The 22,896-nt window shown below is 46.4% G+C and overlaps 1 protein-coding gene across 3 annotated transcripts in view; it reads left to right on the top strand.

The window, feature by feature from the left end:
• Positions 1-22,896, top strand: part of ARHGEF25 (Rho guanine nucleotide exchange factor 25) — a 1,011,938-nt gene that overhangs the window by 928,830 nt on the left and 60,212 nt on the right. For all 3 annotated transcript variants that reach the window (XM_069653604.1, XM_069653606.1, XM_069653607.1), the window contains 2 exons: positions 7,874-7,951; positions 8,381-8,572. In XM_069653604.1, coding sequence (XP_069509705.1) covers positions 7,874-7,951; positions 8,381-8,572 — 270 coding nt within the window. The remainder of the gene's footprint in view (positions 1-7,873; positions 7,952-8,380; positions 8,573-22,896) is intronic.

The raw sequence follows: 22,896 nt of genomic DNA on the forward strand, positions 1-22,896 counted from the left end.
TAACATTAACATTCAAGACGTACATTAGAGTGTTCATCTAAGTGTGTACATCTCTTAGGGAGCAGCATCCCCCACCCAGACAAAATAGCTGCCACTGTGTTTTAGACTTTTACCCGTTCATTGACCACTTATGCCCATGCTTATCCCTTAGGCTAATGCCCACACACTACCTACATGTTCCCTCTCAAAACACATCCTCCTGGGAACCCCTTGCACCATCTCTATTGAGCAGCAACATTGGGCCATCTCTATTGAGCAGCAACATCAGGCTGTCTGCTATATAGGGCCTGCCAGTGTTATTATGACTAAACTGCAGTTCTGAATGAACTCCTGGGGTAATAAAAAAGCCTTAACCAAGGATGCCTTCAGCCACTTCATTTATTACAAATATATGATTGTTCTCGCCTCTGTTCCTTGCACTAACGCTCTGTTAAAAACAAGCATTAGCAAAGCCAACAGTTTTGACTTGTCTACAGATATTAGATTGGCATTGGCTAAGCATTGGCATCATCAACCCATCTGCTCACCCCATTTTCGAGCTGTTATGACCAGGTAGTAGCGCTATACAAAGGCTACATTATTATTATGGCACTGCCTTTCAAATGCCCATCCCATGCCTAACCAAAAGCCAACACTGTTGCCTTTGGCATTTCTTTTTTTTATGAGTTTGCTTTGTAAAGTATTTTGTCACAAGTGGGAACCAGGAGCACCATTTAGCCTGTCAATGTTTGTACTGTTATACCCAAGACCGTGCCTGCTACTTCGTCGTGTTAGTCCCACGCCTTGTGAATTGTGCTATTCATTTCTCATGTTGGAGGCAAGAGTCCTGCATTTACCAGCCTTTCTGAGGGAAACCTTCATATTGTACTCCTTACTTGTCCTCCACATCCATCACACTCTTGCCAACAAGCCTCATCTTGTAAACCCTACTTGTTCAACCGTTCAGATTGAATTTTCAGATTGCCGTTTGTTAATCCATGAATTTTAGAGAACCTTTTAAAGGCTGGATGTGCTCATTTGGGTCAGGACCCGATTACCTCATGGTCTCACCAGTGCCAGTGGTCGAAGTGTGCGAAAAGAAGTAGTGGAACTATCTATGTTCCCTGCTGGCCTGCCCCCGCTCCCTGCAAACTCCATCGCCACGCCTGCCCCCACGCACAATACAAACTCCCAAACCAATGTGCCTGCTGTTTAAGGGAACGTTCAGTGCACTGCACTGAACTCCAAGCTCCAACTTCTTCCTATACTTTTATTTGAAAACGAAACCATTCCGGAACGGTTTCTTTTTAAAATAAAAGTATAAGTACAGTAAAACGGAATTAAAAAAACGTAGAGGAGCGGCGCTCCCAACCATTCCCGCCCACTTCGACCACTGCCCAGTGCTAAAATAACAGGAATGAAGCAAGCAGGTTTTTCCCCAGTCCATGTCGTAAAAGATTTTTGCAATAGAGTGAAATGGTTTTAACAATGTTTCTGTCAGTATTATATGGAGTCAAGCACAAAGGCTTCTCCGAATTTAACAAGAACCATTTTACATACATTTTTATAGAAGGCAAGGAAACTGAGCACAAAAATGATTGGTTTCTGTTTATCCACTAGAGAAGTAAAAACAATCTTGCTCCACTTTTCAAATGTGACATATGTGACTTTCTTAGATGCAAACTCTATTTATTTTTATTTCATGGTGCACAAATAGGACAACAATCAGACTCTTCATAAAACATCTTCAGGGGACATTGGGGCCCAACCTGTTTGCTCCATTCCATCTTACACAAAAGGCACAACTGGTGTCAAGTTTGTTGGCTCCATATTCCGTGGTTTCAATGACAGTAATTACTTCGAGGTAATTTAGTTTGAAGTAATTACCTCAAAATGACTTTGAATAATATAGGTATTTGTGGGCTAGGGGGCAGAAAAGGGGTGGGAAGGGGGTTGGGCGAGGGGTAGGAATGCTGGGGGAATGTGGGGCATGGAGGAACCCCCCCAATTAAAAAAACAACAATCAAAGTAACATTTCAAAGTAATTACTTCAAAATAAATTACCTCAAAGTAATTACGTTCGACGAAATTACATGGAACCCAGTTGCTCAATTTGTTTGGTATCAACACACGCGCTTTTTTGCACATGAAGGGCCCTGGTTCATGAGATTTGTAGCAAGGCGTAGAGTGACTGCACTGCACAAATAGTTCAAAGTCACTTTGCACTGCAAAAGTACTCTTTGCACCACCTAAATGGGCCTAATTCACTGTGCAAAGAGTACTAAAAAAAATACATTTTGCACCGTGATTCAGGGTGTTTATTGGCTGTGCAAAGTGACTTTGCACTACGCTAAGAATTCCATGAATCAGGCATGAAATGTTAATACCATTTCACTAACAGTCACACACATCTAAAGATGTAGCAGGCCCTGGGCACACGAGGACCCCATGCAGTCTGCAGTTATGTTCAGAGGTGGACTGGCATATGGGGAACTCTGGAGATTTCCCGGTAGGCCTGGGCTTCTTCTGTGTGGTAACCTATTTTATTTCCACATGTTCTCATAGGAAAAGGGTTGGGCCTGCTGAAAGTGTGTAAGATGGGGCCACTTTGAACATTATTTCCAGGGCCTCTTGTGGTTCCCAGTCCACGCCTGATTATGTACTCTTCAGGGAGAGTGCTTGCTATCACCACTAGGCATTTTCGTGCTTGGCGGCCTGAAGATGGACATTGCCATGCGGGAGACCCCAAGAGCGACAACTGCTCACACATGCAAGGCTCGCAAGGGGCTCACCCTGCACGTTCCTCGGTGGTCTGTTGCCCCCTGTCTCTAACACAGCTACCTTTTAAGCCAGTCCAATCAGCATTGAGGCCGTGCAAATGTGGAAAGAGCGCTATATAAATAACCAAATACAATACAATACCTCCTCGGTGTGTGGAGGACAAGCCCCTGATTGGGAGAACAAAAGTCAATTCAAACCGTAATGCCATGAACTATCAGGTGTTCAACCATGTTTGAAAAGGAATGAGATGTGATCAAGTTCGCGAAAGATGGCGCATTATTTAAATTCAATAATGTATAAGGGCGCACAAAATCCCACGCATGTTTTATGCGGGTGACCCTCATGATTGTTATCCTTAAAGACCCTTCTACTCTGGGCGATCTTGTGTTCAAACAGTATCCTCTGTTGCGCACACAATGAAGTTATGCTGAAATTTCTAGAACCCATGTCTCATCTGCCAAATCTGATTCTCACTCGTGCCTGCAGAAAAACGGCCCCACAGAATCTGAGTCATGCTTTGCGGAAATAAAGCAGAAGTGGGTTCCTAGAAAAGCAACTTGTCGAACATGTGTTTGTGTTCTTGGAGCATGAACCCGAGAGCAGAAAAACACATTGAATCATAGATGTGGGGCTGCAATGCGGCCTTTCTTTCTAGTTCCGGTGGAAATGGGGGCAGAAGGCTCCAGCTGAGGGCGGCTCAATATTTAGGAACACCGCACTTCGCAACACACACATCTAGCTCATCCTTCATTTGATGCGAGCTGAAGAACCTTCTGATGGAAAAAAGTTGCAGAGTATTTTTTTTGTAATTTCTCTGCCTTTTTTTATTTTTATTTTTAAAGTGCCATTTGCTAAACCTGCCACTTCTAGCCAGCTGGGAAGAATCAAGAAGGGTACAGGACACTTGTGGAAATAGGATACAAAAGACACCTTCCACATAGGCCTAGAAACGTACTGCAGGTCCTAGAACAGACAAGGTACGCAAAACAAAATGGCCTCAAGAGCCAGCTGCTGGTGCAACATGGAGGTTGGTGCCAAAAAACAGGGGACCAGAGTCTTCAGGTTGTTTAACTGATGGCCTGCCTCAAAAGTTCTGATTTCAGGCCTACTCAATCCTCTCTTGGCATTGTAGAAATGTGGTTTCACATGGTAATCAGTTGGTCCACCGGATGGGTCTGTGGACCGGAGTCCAATTATTCCCAACTAGTGTACAGGCCGGTGTACATAGGCCAAAGTGCAGGTTTTCATTGACACAGTAGGAACACTATATATCCTAAGCCAACAGCTCCCTCTAGGTGACAACAGGCGAAGCTATGCAAATTGGCATTGTCTCTATAAATCCGAAGACAACTGCTCCCCCTAGCGGTGACAAAAGGCAAATCTATTGCATTGGACAAACATACAGAGACTAACATATATCTAGCCTTTTATTTTATTGTTGGAGTCACACTTTGCTGGTGACCCACTCCTGGAGGAGACTTTGTGCTAGAGTGGATCTCAAATGTCTCTTTGGTTGGTAATGAGGCAGAAGATGAGAGGATCAAGCTGGGGATTTTCCAGTAAGGCTTGTGTGCAAAGGATAGTCTTCAATTGGAGCCAGCCAAGTGACTTCAGTGTGGGAGTGATGGGCCATGGTTATTTAAACCAAAGATGATCCTGGCTGCTCTATTCCTTATAGGCCCAGTGCAGATGCAGTGGGCCTATAAGGTCCATGGATTCCCAAAACAAGTCATCTAGATACACGGCAAAATCTGGGAGAACATGTCAGGAGAGAGGATGCCCATGGGTGAGCATCCAGCTGGGCTGTGAGATGCAAAGATGGTGCTAAAAGGACTTTTAAACAGACTTTTAAACAAGATCATTCGAATTTAAAAGCCATTCTGGTACTCGAAGAATGTGGCAGAAAGTGTTTAGAGCAAACACTCTCAGATTGAGTTTAGAAATCTCAGTGGCGGGGAAGCCGGGAGCAGGTATTTGCTAAAAAGGATTCATGCAAGAAGCCATCCAGGAGAGAAAAGACCCCAACTGAAGAGAAAATAGCACCGCTGCGGAGGGCAGGGGGTCCTGGGTGGAAGTGTAAAGGTGAAACAGTGTTTGTTTTTGTGGAGGGCTGCAGTGGTGGGGGAGCAGGGGCAGCAGCAGGCTGTATGTTTATCAAACAAATACTTTTTGGAAGTTTTCAGAATGGGAAACATACTTGTAGTATCCAGGGTGTTGCAGAAGTAGGAGGGCGGCTTGGCTTGGATATGAGGCTAGTTGTTTATTCAGGTTGGTATTTTACATAGCACCAACATGCTATCGTCAGCTGCTTTGGACTTCTATGAGGCACCATCAACCTAAACAAATGGACCACAAACAGGAAGAATTGATTAGATACCATCACAGCAGGCAGCGTGTTTGGCCTCTGTGAGTCAAAGGTTCTGACCTCTATTTTTTTATTGCGACATACTTTTGCATATATGTTATGTTACTTGGCTTTTATACTGCACGGAGCGCAACCGTAGTGCTCTTACAGTGCTGAGCTCTTGTTCGTATGGGCGAAATGTGACCCCAGTCAGGGCGTAAACCAGACAGTGGTTTGCGCGGCAAAAAAGAAAAAAAGGAAAAGGTACACAGGAAAAGACAACTATCTAACACCTGGGTGCAGAGATAGAGAGCAGCATCTGGGTGCAAAGATTGAGAGCAACATCTGGATGCAAAGACTGAACAACATCTGGGTGCAAAGACAGAGAACAGCATCTGGGTACAAAGATAGAGAGCAGCATCTGGGTGCAAAGTTTGAGAGCAGCATCTGGTTGCAAAGATAGAGAGCAGCATCTGGGTGCATAGATAGAGAGCAGCATCTTATTGCAAAGACAGAAAACCGCATCTGGGTGCAAGGATAGAGAGCAGCATCTGGGTGCATAGATAGAGAGCAACACCTTGTTGCAAAGACAGAAAGCCGCATCTGGGTGCAAGGATAGAGAGCAGCATTCGGGTGCAAAGATAGAGAGCAGCATCCGGGTGCAAAGACAGAGAGCTGCATCTGGGTGCAAGGATAGAGAGCAGCATCCGGGTGCAAAGATAGAGAGCAGCATCTGGGTGCAAAGATGGAAGGAAATGTGGGAGCAGTGAACAGTCGGGAAAAACTCCTGGAGAAGCTGGTCATCTCCCAGCTTACTCTCGACACTGAATCTGTTGGTTGTCTCCATGACCATCAGTCTGGCTTCAGAGCAGCCAGAAGCATGGAAACTGCTCTCCTGAACACCTGTGAAGATCTGCTCTCTAATCTTGATTCCAACTCTCCCTCTGTCCTCATCCTCCTTTACCTTTCCTCTGCTTTCAACACAGTCAATCACGCCCCCCTGATCAATCGATTCTGTGAGAACCTAGGCATCACAGATCAGGCCCTGGTGTGGCTGACCTCCTTCCTGCTGGACAGACCCTCCCAGGTCCAACTTGGGTGTTTTCTCTCCACCACCCCTCTCTCCACATGTGGTGTCCCCCAGGGCTCTATCCTCTCACCCCGGCTCTTCAATGTCTATCTGGCCCCTTTGGCCCACTTGGGCTCCACCTTCTCATCTAACTTTCAGTGTTATGCAGATGACCCTCAGCGCTCTTTCAGGCTCCCTTCAGCCGCCTCATCTCCCTTCGCTCATTCTTGACTGTCTATAGGCTTTCTGGGGCTGGGACCCGCACTACATCCAATTCTCTGCCGAAATACCTTGCTTCTAGAGCCATTCACTCTGCTACCTGCAACTCTCTGAGGGTCAGACACTTCTCTAGACAGAAATTGGGGGGGTAGATCTCTCTCCTCCAAAGGTGCCTCCCTCTGGAACAGCCTCCCTGCCCATCTCAGACTTGAGCCAGATCACCTGAAGCAGCTCAAGACCTTCTTTTTCGCCTCTGCCCTCTCTCTCTTGCTTCCCTGCTAACTTACCTGTCTGCTGCTACTACTGGTTTGCCTGGCACACTCTCAGTCTCACTGGGTAACAGGCTGCTCCTTGACCAGTCTTCTCTGCACTGCCTCTAGGCCTACCACGCACTTAAGGGCTGTAAGCTGTCACTCCTACAGCCCCCCTGCCTCCTAGCACTTACCTAGAGCCGCAATGCCCTGGTTGCACTTACTCGGAGCCAGCTGCCCTGCTCGCACTTCCCCTTCCCCTCTCCCTTGCACTTCCCCCTCTCCCTTCCCCTTGCACTTCTCATTTCACACTGGCACGATCCAAATCACACAAGACGTAGTTGGATCGTTCATCATGTCTTCCCTATGTCTTCTCTCCCTTGTGGCACCTAGAAACACTTGTGTACAGGCGTGATATTAATGTCATATCATATCGTATCATATCATATCATACCTCCTATTTCAGTCACATGACTCCCTGTGTGAGTTTAGGCAAATAACTCCCCCTTTGTGCCACTCTAGCTATGAGGGAAAGGGGTAACTCTAAGAAGTTGATTTACAGCTATATAAACCCTGCCATGTAATCCTCTGCTTGACATTTTATATTGGTGGCAATAGGATGGAAGTAGAATTTAAAACTGATTACTTGTCTTTATAGACAATGGCCCTCATTCCGAGTAGGGTGGTAAGGGATACCGGGCACCGGTAAGGAGACCGGTGCCGGTAATTCCTTACCGCCCTACTACGAGGTCCCTTAGCGGGTCCCTTCCTTAACGCCTGGTCTGACCAGGTGTTAAGGACGGGACCCGTTAAGGGACCTGGGCGCAAATAACGGGCTTGGCATACGCCAGCCCCCATTGAGGCCCCTTTCCCATTGAGCCCTATGAGGGCTCAATGGGAATGGGGATGGCAATGAGAATTCCCATTGAGCCCTCTGAGTGCTCAATGGGAATGGGGAATGGTTTGGTAAATGGGGACTTACCAGTCCCTCCGAGGTCGGAATGGACCGGTAAGTCCCCATTGAACCAAACAGGCGTCCGTACCGGTATGGGAGGCAGTCATGGCGCAAATAGCGCCACGACTACCACCATACTCGGAATGAGGGCCAATGTCTCTGCAAATTACTATTCTTAGTTTAGAAAGGTGATCCTGTGGTATTTGCTGTATTAGAGAGGGCAATCATCTGGTTAAACAATTTAATGTGAGCATGTTTTGTTCCTTGATTTGCAGAAAGCTGTGGAGGTTATGTGCTTCGTACCAAAACGGTGCAATGATATGATGAACTTGGGGCGGTTGCAAGGATTTGAGGTAAGAGAGCCTGGTGGGAGAGAGGCGAAATCTCCCCAGCCTGTCAATCATCAGCTCTGTCCTCTCTTTAACGGCTATCCGGCGTGAGCTCATAAGTCTGCACATCCTTAAAGATTATCCTTTGGACTACTTTTTTTTATCAAGGACAATTACAAATGATTTGTGAAAGGGTCTGCCGAGCAAAAAAAGCAGCATTTGATCCAGTTTTGTCCATGTAGTCCGAATCATTGGCTTATTTTGGAGTTTAGTGGGCGGGGGAAGAGGGCAATGCATGACACACGCAATCGATCCACTTCTTGACTCCCTCTTTCCCCTGCATTCCCCAGCTCAGGCCCTCTAAAGCCCAGGGGACTGCCAGTCCTACATCACCCGGGGAGACAGACTTGCACCGAAGCTTACTGCTCTTCTCTCTCTTGCATCCACCTCCAGGGTAAAATCACCGCTCAGGGAAAGCTCCTCCAGCAGGACACATTCAGCGTGGGGGAGCAGGATGGTGGCTTCCTGACCCGGCCCAAGGAGCGGCGCGTCTTCCTCTTTGAGCAGATCATCATCTTCAGCGAACCCATCGACAAGAAGAAGGGCTTCTCCCTGCCGGGCTACATCTTCAAAAACAGCATCAAGGTGAGGCCCTGTCCTCTTCGGCTCGCCCGACACATGTAGACCTTCAAGAGCCATAGTTAACACGTGTACAACGCAGGAAAGGCTCATTAAAAGTGACCACAAAAGTCCAGTAGAAGACAGTGAGCCTCATTCCGAGGTTGGAGGTAGCCATGGTGTTATTAGCACCATGGCTACCCCCTTACCGCTTACCGGGTCCGGGTTCCCTAAATGGGTACTTACCGGGTCATTCCAACCTTGGAGGACCCGGTATTTCCCCATTCAGGGAACCCATCCCCATCCCCATTCGAGCTCCCATAGGGCTCAATGGGAATGGGGAGGGAGCTAATAACTGGCCCGTTAATATCGGGCCCGGTATTAGCTCCCTGGTCCTTCAGCGGCTCCCACTAAGGGTGGCTGGTTTTACCAGCCGCCCTTAGCGGATCCCGCTAAAGGACCTCGGAATGCGGCGGTAAGGGGTTAACGGCAACGGCATCCTTACCGGCGCTTACCGGTGCCGTTAACCCCTTACCTCCACACTCGGAATGAGGCCCAGTGTCATCTTTTAAGGTCTTTCACTCTCTTCATTTTGCATGCATTTATAAAAACCTGTGTTGGCCTTCTGGAGAGCTGGGTGGGTAATGGCGGCTTTGGACTAGCTCTCCTCTGGAGGCCTCTGATTTCTTTATTCAATGCCTACAATTTTAATACCAGAATTAATTTGTTCCAGTGGCAAATCCAACATACAAAATATTTACTTTCCATTTCAGCATGTGTGCCTTTTCTGGGGGACTGTGAGGAAAATGTAATCTATTGAAGTAGGTCAGGGTCATCTTTAGCACATTCATAGTTAATAGATTTTACAAGTTTAGAAGACTAGGGTGTCTTATTTTCTGTAAATGAGCAGAGATTGGGCTAATATTAGGATTTAATTATTTGTATCCGATAAGCCCTTCTGCCTTGTGTTCACTTCCGGTCTCGCTGATCTTCGGCGAGGAGCTGAAGTAAGGGCAGAAGGGTGGGCTGGCTGAAGGCACCGTTGCCCACTCTACCCATTGATGTCACTTCCCGCCTCTGACAAAGTGAGGGAAGGCAGGAAGATTCACTGAGGAGATGCAGAGGAGACGGCAATGCAGGATTCCACAGAGACAGTCCTGCTGTGGGAGCAGGCAAAGGAAAGACTCACTGTACAGAAAAGAGGATGGAGGGTAAACACTGGTGAAGGTCAAAAATGCAAAATGAGCCAAGTATGCAAATCTGACTGGCAGGAAACAAAATGGTTGCCCCTACTCCCAGAAGACATCAAGTTCAATTGGTTTTATTGAAGAATCAGTCAAATGACCAGGCCACACTGCACTCATGCCTGCCCACCACACTGTTCTAAAATTATCTGTTTTAAGACCCCCAAACCCGCATGTTACTTTCTCATTCTAACAACGAATGTTCTACTTTCCGCTCTCTGTACATTTCCTCCCCACCCCCACTCTGACAGTCAAAAGCGCTTCAATGCCATAAACTAGGGCAGGTGGTGCTATACAAATACAAGATATCTTAACATAACATAAGAAGCTACACATCTCCCTCCATAAATAAACACACACAGCCATACACATCACTTCCTCCCCCAAAAAATATTTAAGCTTCTTTCACAGTTCTGCCCCAGCTCACACCACACTAAATGCATTCCCTTTCAGAGTCTTACTCGAATTCTTCAATTTTCTGCTTGTATTTACTGGCGCCAAGCAACTGGAACATCTTTCCTTAAGTGTTTCCCAACATTTTATGTAAACTCTTACCTTGTAACTGACAAACATACAGTCTTCTTGAAATCAAATCTCTTCTTTACACTTGGTTGAGTACCCACCGGCTTTTCACCCAATGTTTCATTATTGTGTGCCACCATTCTTATGCTTGCCATTCCCACTGGGCAAAAGCCAGCAGCGCCTCAAAAAGTAGAGCTAAGATGTGATGAGAATCAAAGCACACACTCTCTCCCTGTGTCCTTCCAACTGGGTCCAGTGGCAACTATTATTTATACTTCATCTCTCAACATGCTGTTTAGTTATCTTCCATCATTGTCTTCCAGCATTCTTAATGTTGCCATTCCCACTTTGCACTAGAAAGAGCGCCTCAAACAGTAGAGCTAAGATGTGATGAGAATCAAAGCACACACTCTCTCCCTGTGTCCTTCCAACTGGGTCCAGCAGCAACTACTATTTGTACGTCCTCCGCAAACATGCTCCACGGTTATCTCCCATTATCCTTCCTGGATAGTGGACGATACAACTCTGTGTTGTTATCTTCCACCACATTGAAAACAGGTTGCCCCCCACCCCGTAGTCAGTCAACATGGTCTCGAGATACCCTCCCCAATAATAATTTTGACTACACAAAGTGATTACTCTCTCAATCATAAACTCACTTGTAATATATACTCACCACTTTGTAAAAAAAAAATGGGGATAGCTCAGGAGTTAAGTGCTTGTCTCTGACATGAGGCCAGCCTGCACGTCGCAAGTTCAAATTAAAGCAGCAGGGCCAGCTCAACTGTCACCCTTCTGAATGTGAAAAACTGTGAACTGTTAATTAGGTAATGACAGCTAGTTTTGCAATGCTTGGTAGCAAGGGAGATCCAACATGAAGCGCTATATAAAGACGTGATATTATTAGTGCAACGCTTATGAAGCAGGACCAAAACATTTTGTACCAATTCAAAGCCTGCAAAATTTTGTACTACACATGTTCCCCAAAACAACTGCTGGAAGGGTTGGCAAAGCAGTGTTATAATTTGAAGAGTCTTGTTTTGTGCTCTGAGTGCAATCCTTGCACCCTCTGACTTTTCTGCTGTACTTTAAGCCCTCACCCCTTTCCTAATAATATGATTGGTTCTACTGTTTAATCTGTACAAAGCCAAGTGATCCTTGTGTTCAAGTTCTACCCACCTTTGCGGGTCGCAGGGCTCCAATTCCACCTCCCAGGTGGAGTATCCCTCTGTCCAGGTTCATTTTCTGTTTTACTGACTGTAACTCTAGCAAATAACCTCCCAGGAACTTGGTTTCTGGGCGGCCTGGTGTTACATAATGTCCTGCCTTTGATATAATTCTATCATCTTTGCTCCCCGTTTCCCTTTATTTTCCAGAAGTAAAAACAGTGATCTCCTAAATCAGTGTTAGCCTCTGCGTCCTGCTCGTCCTACTGCAGCAACAGTGGCAAGCGCTCTGGTTGTTGCGGCACTAGTAGGACCTGGTGTGGACTCTGCTGTAATCTGCTCCCTTACTAGCTGATGACCCATTTGGCTATTTACCTTATCTATACATTTTAGTCATTAAAATGGCATTAGAAAATGAATGGTCAGTTTGCAATTGAAACTGACTAAAAACTTAGAATTTCTCTTTGTCACAAACATAACTCGGTGCCTCCTTTTGTATAGGTCAGTTCAACTCGACTCCCTCACCTGCCATTCAGCCAAAGCAGCCTTTCCCATTGTTGTACTTAGTTGCCTTGACAACTGCTCCAGCCTCCTATTGGGCCACCGTCTCTACTTTGCCCCACAGGACAAAATCCTTAATTGTCATCCCATTTTCTATCCAACCATTGTTGTTCCACGCCTACTTCCCCTCACAGTTTTCGTGACGCTCGGCCCTCCATGTGCAACTGCTACAGCTATAAGATTCTAGTCCTTGTCTTTAGGTCCATGCATGGAGTGGCCCCTCCGTCTTTCCTCCACCTCCCCCTCTTCTCCCCCCACGCCCTATGCTTTAGGAGCACCCTCAATCTTCCCATCCTGCTCACCCCTGTTGTGTCTGATAATTCCCTCTACTTGCCCCTGCATAACTGGAAGACCTTACACCCCGATTTCACTAATATTGCCAACATCCTTGCATTTAAATATGCACGCTCCTTTTTTCAAGTGCCATCCATCTTAACATTCCTCGCCCAACTCCATGATCACCCTTTTACCCTTTGCCTGCAACGTCCCCCATGTCTATTTCTATACATATATACCGCCCCTTGTGTATGTTCTAGCTTGGTCAGCTCATTATCGACCCATTACCGATAGGTGTTGCCAATCTAAGGAACCTGGCCACAATATGGCCCCATTTAATTCATTCTCCTTTCACACGTGTTTCTGTTTCAAGCACATTGTTTCAAATGAAATGTATTTAAAAAAAGAGGAGGGGTGAGGCGTACACTGCAATTCCTGGCCAATATACTACCTGAGAAAGTAAAAAGAATAAATGGGTTAAATCCCAAAGTGTCTAATTTACTGGGTTAGATCCCAATTGTTGCAAAAATGTTCACAGGGTTATATCCCTTATGCTGCATTTGTACTGCTGTTCTCCTCCTCCAAATATTCACAGGGTTGGATCCCTTATGCTGCATTTGTACTGCTGTTCTCCTCCTCCTAGCGCGTTCATGTCCCAACACTCTTGAGGGAGGCTGTGTTGCCTTTCACTTCAGGTGAGTCCAATTAAATTGCTGATGCAGTCTCTAAGAATTATGGGAGCTGTAGTGAAATATTTTGTTCAATTCAGGTGACCATGGAAAGACTCCCTTCATGGAGCCCACATCTTACTCTTAGCAGGGGGAGGGGCGAAAACCATAACTATGATTCTCCACTGTAGGGAAAAATGTCGCCGGTGCTGGAGCATCTGGAGTCCAGATCTCCACATATTTCATGTAAAAAAAGAGGGGTGAGGCGTGCACTCCAATCCCTGGCCAATATACAACCTGAAAAAGGAAAAAGAATAAATGGGTTGAATACCAAAGTGTCCAATTCACTGGGTTAGATCCCAATTGTTGCAAACATATTCACATAAGACAAAGAAAATCCTCATGTGATTTGAGAAATTGTATTTAAGCAGCAGTTGGAGAGCTACATGTTGGCCACATTAGACTTACTGTTGCTTGCTGCTGGTTGTAGGGCTGACAAACTGACAGGGGGTAGCTAGTGGGCTTAAAAAGTGGTGAGACATATTAAATGTAAATATACAGTGTAGCGAGCGGATGCAGCGAGCAAACCAGAACTTGACCAGGGGAGGGGGGGGGGGGCGAGGGGGTACAATGGTGTTTTCCGTCTGCGAGAACATTTTTGAAAAAAACATGTCAAAAGTCACACCTATTTCAGCAAACGTTTTCCAAAATAACCAGAAAAGTACATATGTTTCTTATGGTCTAAAGGGCTACGGAATAATGTACCGCTAATAAGCTGCGGCCATCGGCAAGTGGGATAAAAATAACCATTATAACATAAAATAGCTAGCAAATGAGAACCATTTCCAATTCCAATATAGCTTTTTTTTTTAAACGCACTACGGAAGCAATCGCATAATTCCTTCCACTGAGTTGTACAAATTCTCACCATCAACTGTGTGGAAGGAATTTTACACGAGTGTGTCACTTCAGCTATTGCACGTACTCTTAAGCAGCAGGATGTCCAAGTGGCTGAGTGTCCTTCTGGAGACTGAGGGGCATGACATGCTGCTCCAGCAAAGCCCCAATAAACGGATGGGTCTGTCCAGCACAGCGGGTCCCAGAGATCGAAACGCCACTGGAGCATAGTGACCACTTGCAGGTCTTTGAACTCAACACAGATTTGTGTTTGTGGGGAACTCTAAAAAGCCCCCCAGACCTGATGAAATAATGCTGAAGTTGATGAAGTTGAGAAAGCTAGAATATGAAAACTATTAGGAGCATGTAAACAAAGCAGTCTATCTACCAACCCGTTTTGTCCAAAGGCTAGAATACTTCAGTAGCATCTAGGTCTTCACACAGAAACCCATTCTTTTTTTTATTCTTTATTTCTGTTGCACACAGTTAATACAAACACTTAGCTGTAATATTAATATGTTCATACATTGTACAATTTCAATTACTGTTCAGAGTCAGAGTGTTCTTGTACGGTCTTTTCAAATAGGTACAGTTTGTATCTTTCCCATATATTCTTTGGCCGGGAAACAGGCAGTACCGAGTTTATGTACAGTTCCTCCATGTCGTTTGCCCATACCATGTCCCTGTCCCAATCCGCCTTGGTTGGGGGATTTGCATTCTTCCATTTGAGCAGGATCGCCCTCTTGGCTAGGAGCAGACTTAAGTTCAACAGTTTCCGACATATAGGGTTAATTTTCTCGACTACCCCAACAGGCACATCCGTGGGGTCCATTCCACTGGTTGATCTGCCATCCCATCCAATGCTAGACACACCTCCTCCCAATATCCTCTCTGTTTAACACACGCCCATAACATATGGTAAATGTTTGCATTTTCAGCATGGCATCTCGGGCAGTTCCCAGTCATGGCCGAATATATGCGTTTGAGCTTCATAGGAGTGTAGTGTGTTCTTTGTATTATCTTATAATGAATTAGCCTGTATCTGGAGTTACATGAAATCTGTTTGGTGAGTGCACAGTGTCGGGACCATTCATCGTCTTCAATCTGCTCACCAAAGTCTTGTTCCCACTTGGCCTTAGTTGTGCGTTGCTCTATCGGGCGTGTCTGGAGTATGATCTTATACAGTGCTGACGCCGTTATCTTTTGGGATCCCCCGTGAACATATATCCCTATCCCATGTTAAGTGGTGGTTCATTAGGAAAGGTCGGACATATACTTTGTATGGCTGCCCGTATACAGGAATATTGTTGTCTGGTCCCGTGCGTGTTCCCCACTACATCCTTGATATCATCCCACTGGGTAAAGTGCCCATCTGTGAATAGTTGACCCCATTGTGATAAGCCCCTGGAGGACCAATGGCGGGCTACTTCTCCCGCTATACTGAAGGATGTCTGAGGGTCACCCCAGAGCGGCATACTCGGGTGGTATATCTTATCCGTGCCATATATCTCAACTATTTTGGCCCGCGCCGTAGTCACCACCTTTGATGGTTTCAGGGAGTTATAATGCTTGGAAGTGGGCCTCATAAATTGGTGGAGCGCCAACACGGCCTCTTTTTCGGGTTGGCTCGGTACAGGGCCCGCTGGGTTAAGAAATGTTGTGGCCCACTGGGCGGCACGCTGTGCCTGTGCAGACAAGTAGTATAGTTCGAGGTCTGGTGCCAACAAACCGCCCTTTGGGTAGTCATCACTAAGTACCCTCCAGCTCACCCTAGGATGACCACCCCAAAAAAATGAAACACATGCGCTAGACATCTTGGAGAATAAGGCCCGCCCCGGCCAGACCGGTACCGTACTAAATAAATGAAACAGCTTTGGGAGAATTATCATTTTCACTAAGGCGATCCTACCCATCATGGAAATAGGGAGAGCACTCCAACGCTTTAACTTCATACATAGAGCGTCTGCCAGCAGGTTATAGTTTAGTGCCCGAGACAACTGAGCCGTCCTTGCTATACATGCTCCCAGATACAAAATATGTGTTGGGCACCACTGTAGGCCATGCAGGTCATGGGGTTTACTCGTGTTTTCAGTAATGGGGAACACTTCTGATTTGTGGGGGTTAAGTCGTAGCCCAGAGAGTCTACCAAATTGTTCTACTACTGCCAGGACCCTCCCCAATGTTCTGTCTGGGTTTTTTAGGTACAGCAAGATATCGTCTGCGTATAGATTTATGATGTGTAGTTTATTCCCTATCCTTAGCCCTTATGCCTGTAGAGAGCCCTCAATATGTCCGCCAGTGGTTCTATTATTAGGGCGAACAGTAATGGCGACAATGGGCAACCCTGTCTAGTGCCCCCTCGCAGTTTGAGCTTTGGGTGCCATTAATTCTAACTCTGGCCTCGGGGCCTGTGTATAGTAATTGTATCCATTTCAGGAAGTTTGAACCGAACCCATAATTTCGTAAGACCCCGAACAGGAAGGGCCAGGATACCGTATCAAATGCTTTGCGCATGTCTAGTGACACGGCTATGGCTTGCTGATCTGGGGGTGTTGTAGTCAGGATCTCATGGCATCTTCTGATGTTAGTGGCCGTGGACCTGCCAGGAATGAACCCTGCCTGATCCTCATGGACCATATGTGGCATCAAAGGTGTTAACCTAGTGGCGAGTATCTTTGCCAAGACCTTTGCATCTGTATTAATTAATGATAGAGGTCTATAAGACCTGCAGTCATCCGGGGGTTTCCTAGATTTAACCAGTAGTATTATGACTGCTTCCCTTGTAGTCTCGGGGAGCACTCCCCTGTCCAGGGCTTCGGTCCACATCGCCAGTAGTCTGGGCACCAGAAGATGTTTAAACTCCTTGTAGAACTCTGCGCTAAGGCCATCGGTGCCAGGGGCCTTCCATTGGGGAGTGCCTCAATTGCCTCCACAACTTCCGCCTCAGATATTGGAGTCTCCAACAACTCTCTGGTATCCTCCGCCAGTAATGTCATTGGGATCTGGGAGAGGTAATGTTCAATCTCTGCATCCATAGTGTCGGATTGAGGTGAGTAAAGTTCTTCACAGAATGCGTGAAATGTGTCACGTATCTTACCCTGATCTGTAGTGACCGAGCCGTCCGCTGTTTGTATACATGGGATATCTGTTGATCCCCTTTCTCCCCTCACTGCTCTGGCTAACAACTGACCCGGGCGTTCGCTTTCACCGTAGCGGCGTGCAGCCGCCGGTCTGTCAAAGTAGCGGATCTCTTGGTCCGCTGTGTCCGTATATTCATCTAGCTTGGTTTTTATATCTAAAGTGAGTTGTGGTGTCGGAGTGAGCACATATTGGGCTTGTATTGATGCTATTTGCGCTTCTAGTCGTTGCAATCTATACCTAATATCTTTGAGGATGCCACTTTCCTTTGATATGAATGCGCCCCTTATGTACACCTTAAATGCTTGCCACAATATCGCGAGAGAGGACACTGAGTTCTTATTGAGTTCAAAATATTCTTGTATGCTGGTCCATTGCATTTCTGTAGACCAGATCCCGTAGCGCAGCCGGTTTGAATCTCCATGGGGGCCTGCCCACCGCATCACCGGGTATTCGCAATGCCATCAGTATGGGGGAATGATCTGAGTATGTCCTGGGGAGTATCTGAGTGTCGGTGACCCATGATAATACTGTGTTATCCAGCAACCAAATATCTATCCTGGAATGCATGTCGTGTACTGTCGAGTAATATGTGTATCCTCTCGCAGAGGGGTGGAGTGTCCTCCATGCATCCTTCAGTCTTAAATCTGCCATGTGAGTGATAATTGTCTGTGCTGCTTTGGATAGTGCTCTCACTTGTGTCGAAGTACGGTCGATGTTCACATCAAGAATGGTGTTAAAGTCCCCCCCGCATATCAGATGGGCTGTGGGGTAGTTTGCCAGTTTCCCGAAGATTGTGGAGTAGAGTTCTGGGTCATCTATGTTCGGCCCGTATATGTTAAGGAGGACTATCTCTTTATCTCGTAGAGTACCATGTGCTAACACATATCTCCCCCAGAGTCACATTCCACTTCTTTGCACGTGAACCGCAAGGTCTTGTGTAACAAGATTGCTGTACCTCTAGCTCTTTTCGAGTAAGTTGTGTAATATTTGTGTGTTCCCCAATTCGGAACCAGCTGTCCCCCCTGTTGTGGCCCGATATGTGTCTCTTGTAGGAAAAGAATCTTGGGAGTCTGTCTGTTAATGTATGCTATAATTTTCCGTTTCTTAACTCTGGAGCCTAGACCTCAAACATTCCAGCTCATTACTTTAATATCTTCAATGCCTGTTTCAGCCACTCCACACGAAATGATCGTGAATGTGTGTTTGCGAATGTTGCTTCACAATGCTTTCAGATTTGCCAGTGTACATTAACTGTGTGCTTTTTACTTTCTTCCCCAACATAACATAACCCCCGCCCAGCGTGTCAAACTCTCCCCCTCCCCCCACCCTCACAGTTCCCCTAACTTCAACTGTGCTTTTAGGATCCCAACCCTTCCCCCCCTTCCAACTGCATATGCACCTGCTACAGGGGGGCCTGCTGTGATTCCCAGGGCCTATGCCTTTCCAAACCTTGAATAAGGGTAACCGGTTCCATATGTTGCTCTCACACTTGTTATTGTCAGCGGGGGACATTACAATCCAGTTTATCACACTTATTGAGACTTTCCCGTCCCCACTTAAAGCTACCCCCAAAAGGGGGAGCCAATGCTACAGGACTAATGCATCATTGGTTGAACAGTCTGTTAATGTGCACTCATGAAGATTATTCTTGTTCGTTAACTTCAGTGCTCCTCGACGGAGTGGGGATATGTGTCTCTATGAAGCTGGCGGCTTCCTCAGGGAAGGTGAAGAAGTGGATCTTGTTTTGATATTGAATTTTAAGTCTTGCCCGATAGAGCATGGCGTACTGAACCTGCCGTTCCCGGAGCAGTTTCTTAACCCCATTGAATTGTTTCCTTTCTTGTTGCACCGCTAGTGTAAAGTCTGGAAAGATCCATATAACGGTGGCTTCCCATCTCAGCTCCTGCTTTTCCCTTGCCGCCCTCAGTATCAGGTCCCTGTCCCTGTAGTTCATCACACATGCTATTATTGGTCTGGGATATGCTCCCGGCTTCGGTTTCGGGGCCAGAGATCTGTGAGCTCGCTCAATAATGAACATTGGTGACCACCCGGGGTCCCCCAGAAGTGTGTGCAGGAGGGCCTCAACTCCTTTTTCCATGGAGCCCTTCATTGCTTCCTCCGGCACCCACACTATGCGAATATTGTTGCGTCTTGACCTTGCTTTTAAGTCCTCGCATTTAGTCTTCACCGTTCCTAGTTCGATCGCCATCATGGATACGGTACTTTTCAGGGCTTCAAGGGCATCTTCAGTGTCCGATATTCTTGTTTCCGCCTCCGTTATACGTGTTGTCGTTTTGTCCAATTTTGTTTTAATGGACGCCACGTTTGCGGTGATCCCGTCAAGTTTGTCGTTCAGTGCTGCAAACCCCTGTTGCATTGCGAGGAAGACCGCTTGTGGGTCCATCAGCGTGGTTGGCGGAGCCTGCTGGTCGAGCGGGATCGTTACCTCCTCCATCTCGGATGTCGGATCTTTCTGGATAGTCGTGGTGTATTTGTCGATAGCCCCCTTGTTCTTCTTAGGGCCAAAATTCTTGGGCATTATCCCCTTTTTTTTTGATCGATTTATCAACAGGATTAATGTGCTCTGCCTTCTCTGATCGGCGTATGGCTGTAATTGCAATATGTGGTCGAGGCCCTCGGTGTGCACAGCCCACAGCCGGCCTAGTCGGGCCAACACAGCACTCGTTTCGCGGAAAGTCTTATCATCGGTGGGGAATGGGGGTCGGTGTAAATATGCTTGTTGCAGCTAGTGCGTAGTCGTAGCACCAGAGCTGTGGTAAAAGCTCGACACGGCTTGTAGTGAAGCCTCCTGGTCGCTAGCTATGAAGATACAGTTCTGAAAGTGTCCCTGAGACGCCTTCGTATACACTGTCTACGATGTACAAACCAAAATTCTTTCTAATCGTTTCTGTCTGCCGTGTATGTTTGTAATTCACCCCAAATATATTGCGGGGGCTGGGGGAGTTCGTGTCTTGTGCAATGCTGCCACCTCCCTCTCGCCGCCCCACTTATCTGCGTTGTTCTCGCCGAGAAGGTACCGCTCCAGCAGTTCGTCGGTGGATTCCTGTCGCTGGGTAGGGACCGAGCGCCGGCCGTTCAGCGGTGCTTGAAGGAGGGGGATGGGGGGACCCGGCAGGCGCTCTACGAGGAGCGGAGCACCCGCAGCAGGCCACAATAACGATGGGCCTCCGGTGTCTTTGGTGCGAAGTGCGCCTATTTCCGCCGAGCTCCTCCCCTCGAGTTCCGGCTCAACCTCAGGCTCCAATCCCCGCTGTTCGTGAAGTTCGTATAATGCTATATCTCGGAGAGTCGTTCACCGTTGGCTTCCAGATTTCACAGCCCTGTTCAGTAGCGATTGCCATTCAATCCATGTTTCATAGAAGTAGAACCGGACCCGTTGAACAGTTATATTTGCATTACGGCCCTGGTTCACTCCGGAGCTCACACAGGAGCGCCCATTTTCTCCCGTGGGCACCAGCGCCGCCCACACAAACACATTTTAAAGGACACATTGGTGGAAAGCCTATTTTTGGGCAATACCCTCACATACACATTACGGAATACAGGTCAATGTATAGTTGTGCAACGACTAAAACAAGTGAATGTCAATAGAAAAGTCACACTGATAAGTGACAATAGCAAAGTGCTATCTGTCCCAACCAGTGATTAGCCACTTAGAAATAAAACTCAAGTCGACATGTATAGTCTTTAGACTAGCTGTGACATGGGTTAGCTTGCTTATGTATTCCATTATCTGTTGGCTTTGGTAGACTCTTTTCTGTACATTGTGTTTTTCTTGCCGCCTAAGACATTGCTTGGGTCACTTGTGACTAGTCTGTCTTCTAAGGAATAGATATGAGAGGATGCATCATTTCTGGCTTCATTATAGGCAACTTGTTAATCATTCCATTGCAAACAAAACAAGCATGTAGACCTTTGCATGCAGTTCTGCATACATTTAATGAACCACAGGAAATATATTGTATTTCAATTACTGTACCCAAGACACCACTATCATGCACTTTGTGGCAAGTTTACGGGAACCAAAACATTTTTAGGGGAGGAGAAAAAACACAAATTTTATTATCTCAATGACCACTACCCATGAATAATTAAAGTTGTTTCAAATCATGCATAGACTAGTTTTGATTTCAACATGAAACAGTTGTTTATTTCATTCTAAAACAAATCGACTATGAACCCTTTGTGACGTCCAAATCCAAGGTCAACGAACTGCAGATCTCCCTGCAACCAACCAAAAAAACCTTTTGTCCATAGATTTTCTGCCCCGGGATTTGCAGGTACTAGTGCAGACTGGCACGAGCACGGACACTCAGGTGATGACTGCCTCCGCTGTACAGCCATTGTGGGCAAGTGTCGATGAAAGAGTGAAAGCAAAATAGGCATTCGTCCCTACTAAAGCGCCTCACGCTCTCGGTGCAGTTAATTTTGAGGAAATGGGCCAAAATGTCGCCCTCACAATTGCGACGGCCGAAATGCCCGACTTTTTTTTATAAACACCCCCTTACACTACATATATATATGTCGGGAGGTATGGGATATTATAGTAATATGGGGTGAATGTGGGGGGTCTCCGCCCACATATCTACGTGGTGTAAAGTTGGCATTTCCGGCTGTCGCAATTATATGTGGTCTCAGTGATCACATAGATCCAATTCCGACAATGACTCCACACAGAGACCTCTCCCCCCTCGGCCCCTTCACCAGACATCAAGTGATGGGTCACAGTTTGAAGTTAATTTACAGTGGAATTCAGAGACCCCTATTAACAGAAATAAAAGCTGCTTCAGTAATAGACACTATCATTTCAACAAGTAACTTTCTACTCAAGAGATCCACCTGGATAGACAGAACCCCTGCGAAAACATTTATTTTACAGAGAAAGACAAATCTTAGCTTAATCGAAAGGTCTAATTCAAAACTATGTCCATGGTGTCAGAGAAGCAGGGATACGGCTCACGACAACATGATGGGATGCTTGACGAACATTGTATTTACGTTCAAAATTTATTTTATGAGCACAGTTTGATATTTTCAGAAACACACCGGGGTCACCTCGAACTCTGTTACACACTCTGCTTTAGTTGCACCCTTTGAGCTACATCTAAAGAATAAACCGGGCATTATGCAACCAGGAGCAGCAAAGGCGAATGCACCTTTAAAACGAGACTGCGTCAGAACTAACATTGACCGCAAACAGTTTCAACCCAAACCACTCCACAGTCGCCATTGCCCCAGTGAACCATAAGAAAACGGCAGTGTCGGTGACCTGCTTTATTCAGATATGGCAAGCAGATTTCTTTGGATATGAGTGCTGTGCCACAGCGTCATTTTATAAATTAATGTTTACTGGATGTATACAGAAAGTACCCCACAAAGACCCTCGAATTTTACAAGCTATTGCATTTCTTAGTTTCGATACACCAGGGATTTCAGATTCACCCAGGGCAGGGCTGTTGCTAGGTCTGGGAAAGATCCAGGGCTCTGCTAATGTCAGGACTGTCCAGACTCGGGGCCAGCCAGCCTTTTGGTTCTAACCCCTGAGCTTCTATCCAGGGCTACAACCAAGAGACCTCGGGCTGTAGTCCCTCTAGTCCCTCCCCCCCCAGGAACCCCTGTGCCCCAGGGGAACATTACAACTGAACAAAAACACACATTGCACATTAATAATCCCAGGGGTCAAGTCCTAAAAAAAAGTGTGGGGACTTATTAACAAAACAATTTAATGTGGCATTGCAAGAAATTAGAATATCAAGGTGCCCTGTGAAAAAAGTGGGTGGACTCCTGACAAGCGTGAGATGACCCTGTCCACCCACGTGTACCCTCGACGTGAGCCCTGATAGTCACAAACAAAC

The sequence above is a fragment of the Ambystoma mexicanum genome, chromosome 3q, assembly GCF_040938575.1.
Source record: "Ambystoma mexicanum isolate Mex_15411 chromosome 3q, UKY_AmexF1_1, whole genome shotgun sequence".
NCBI classification, from domain to species: Eukaryota; Metazoa; Chordata; class Amphibia; order Caudata; family Ambystomatidae; genus Ambystoma; species Ambystoma mexicanum.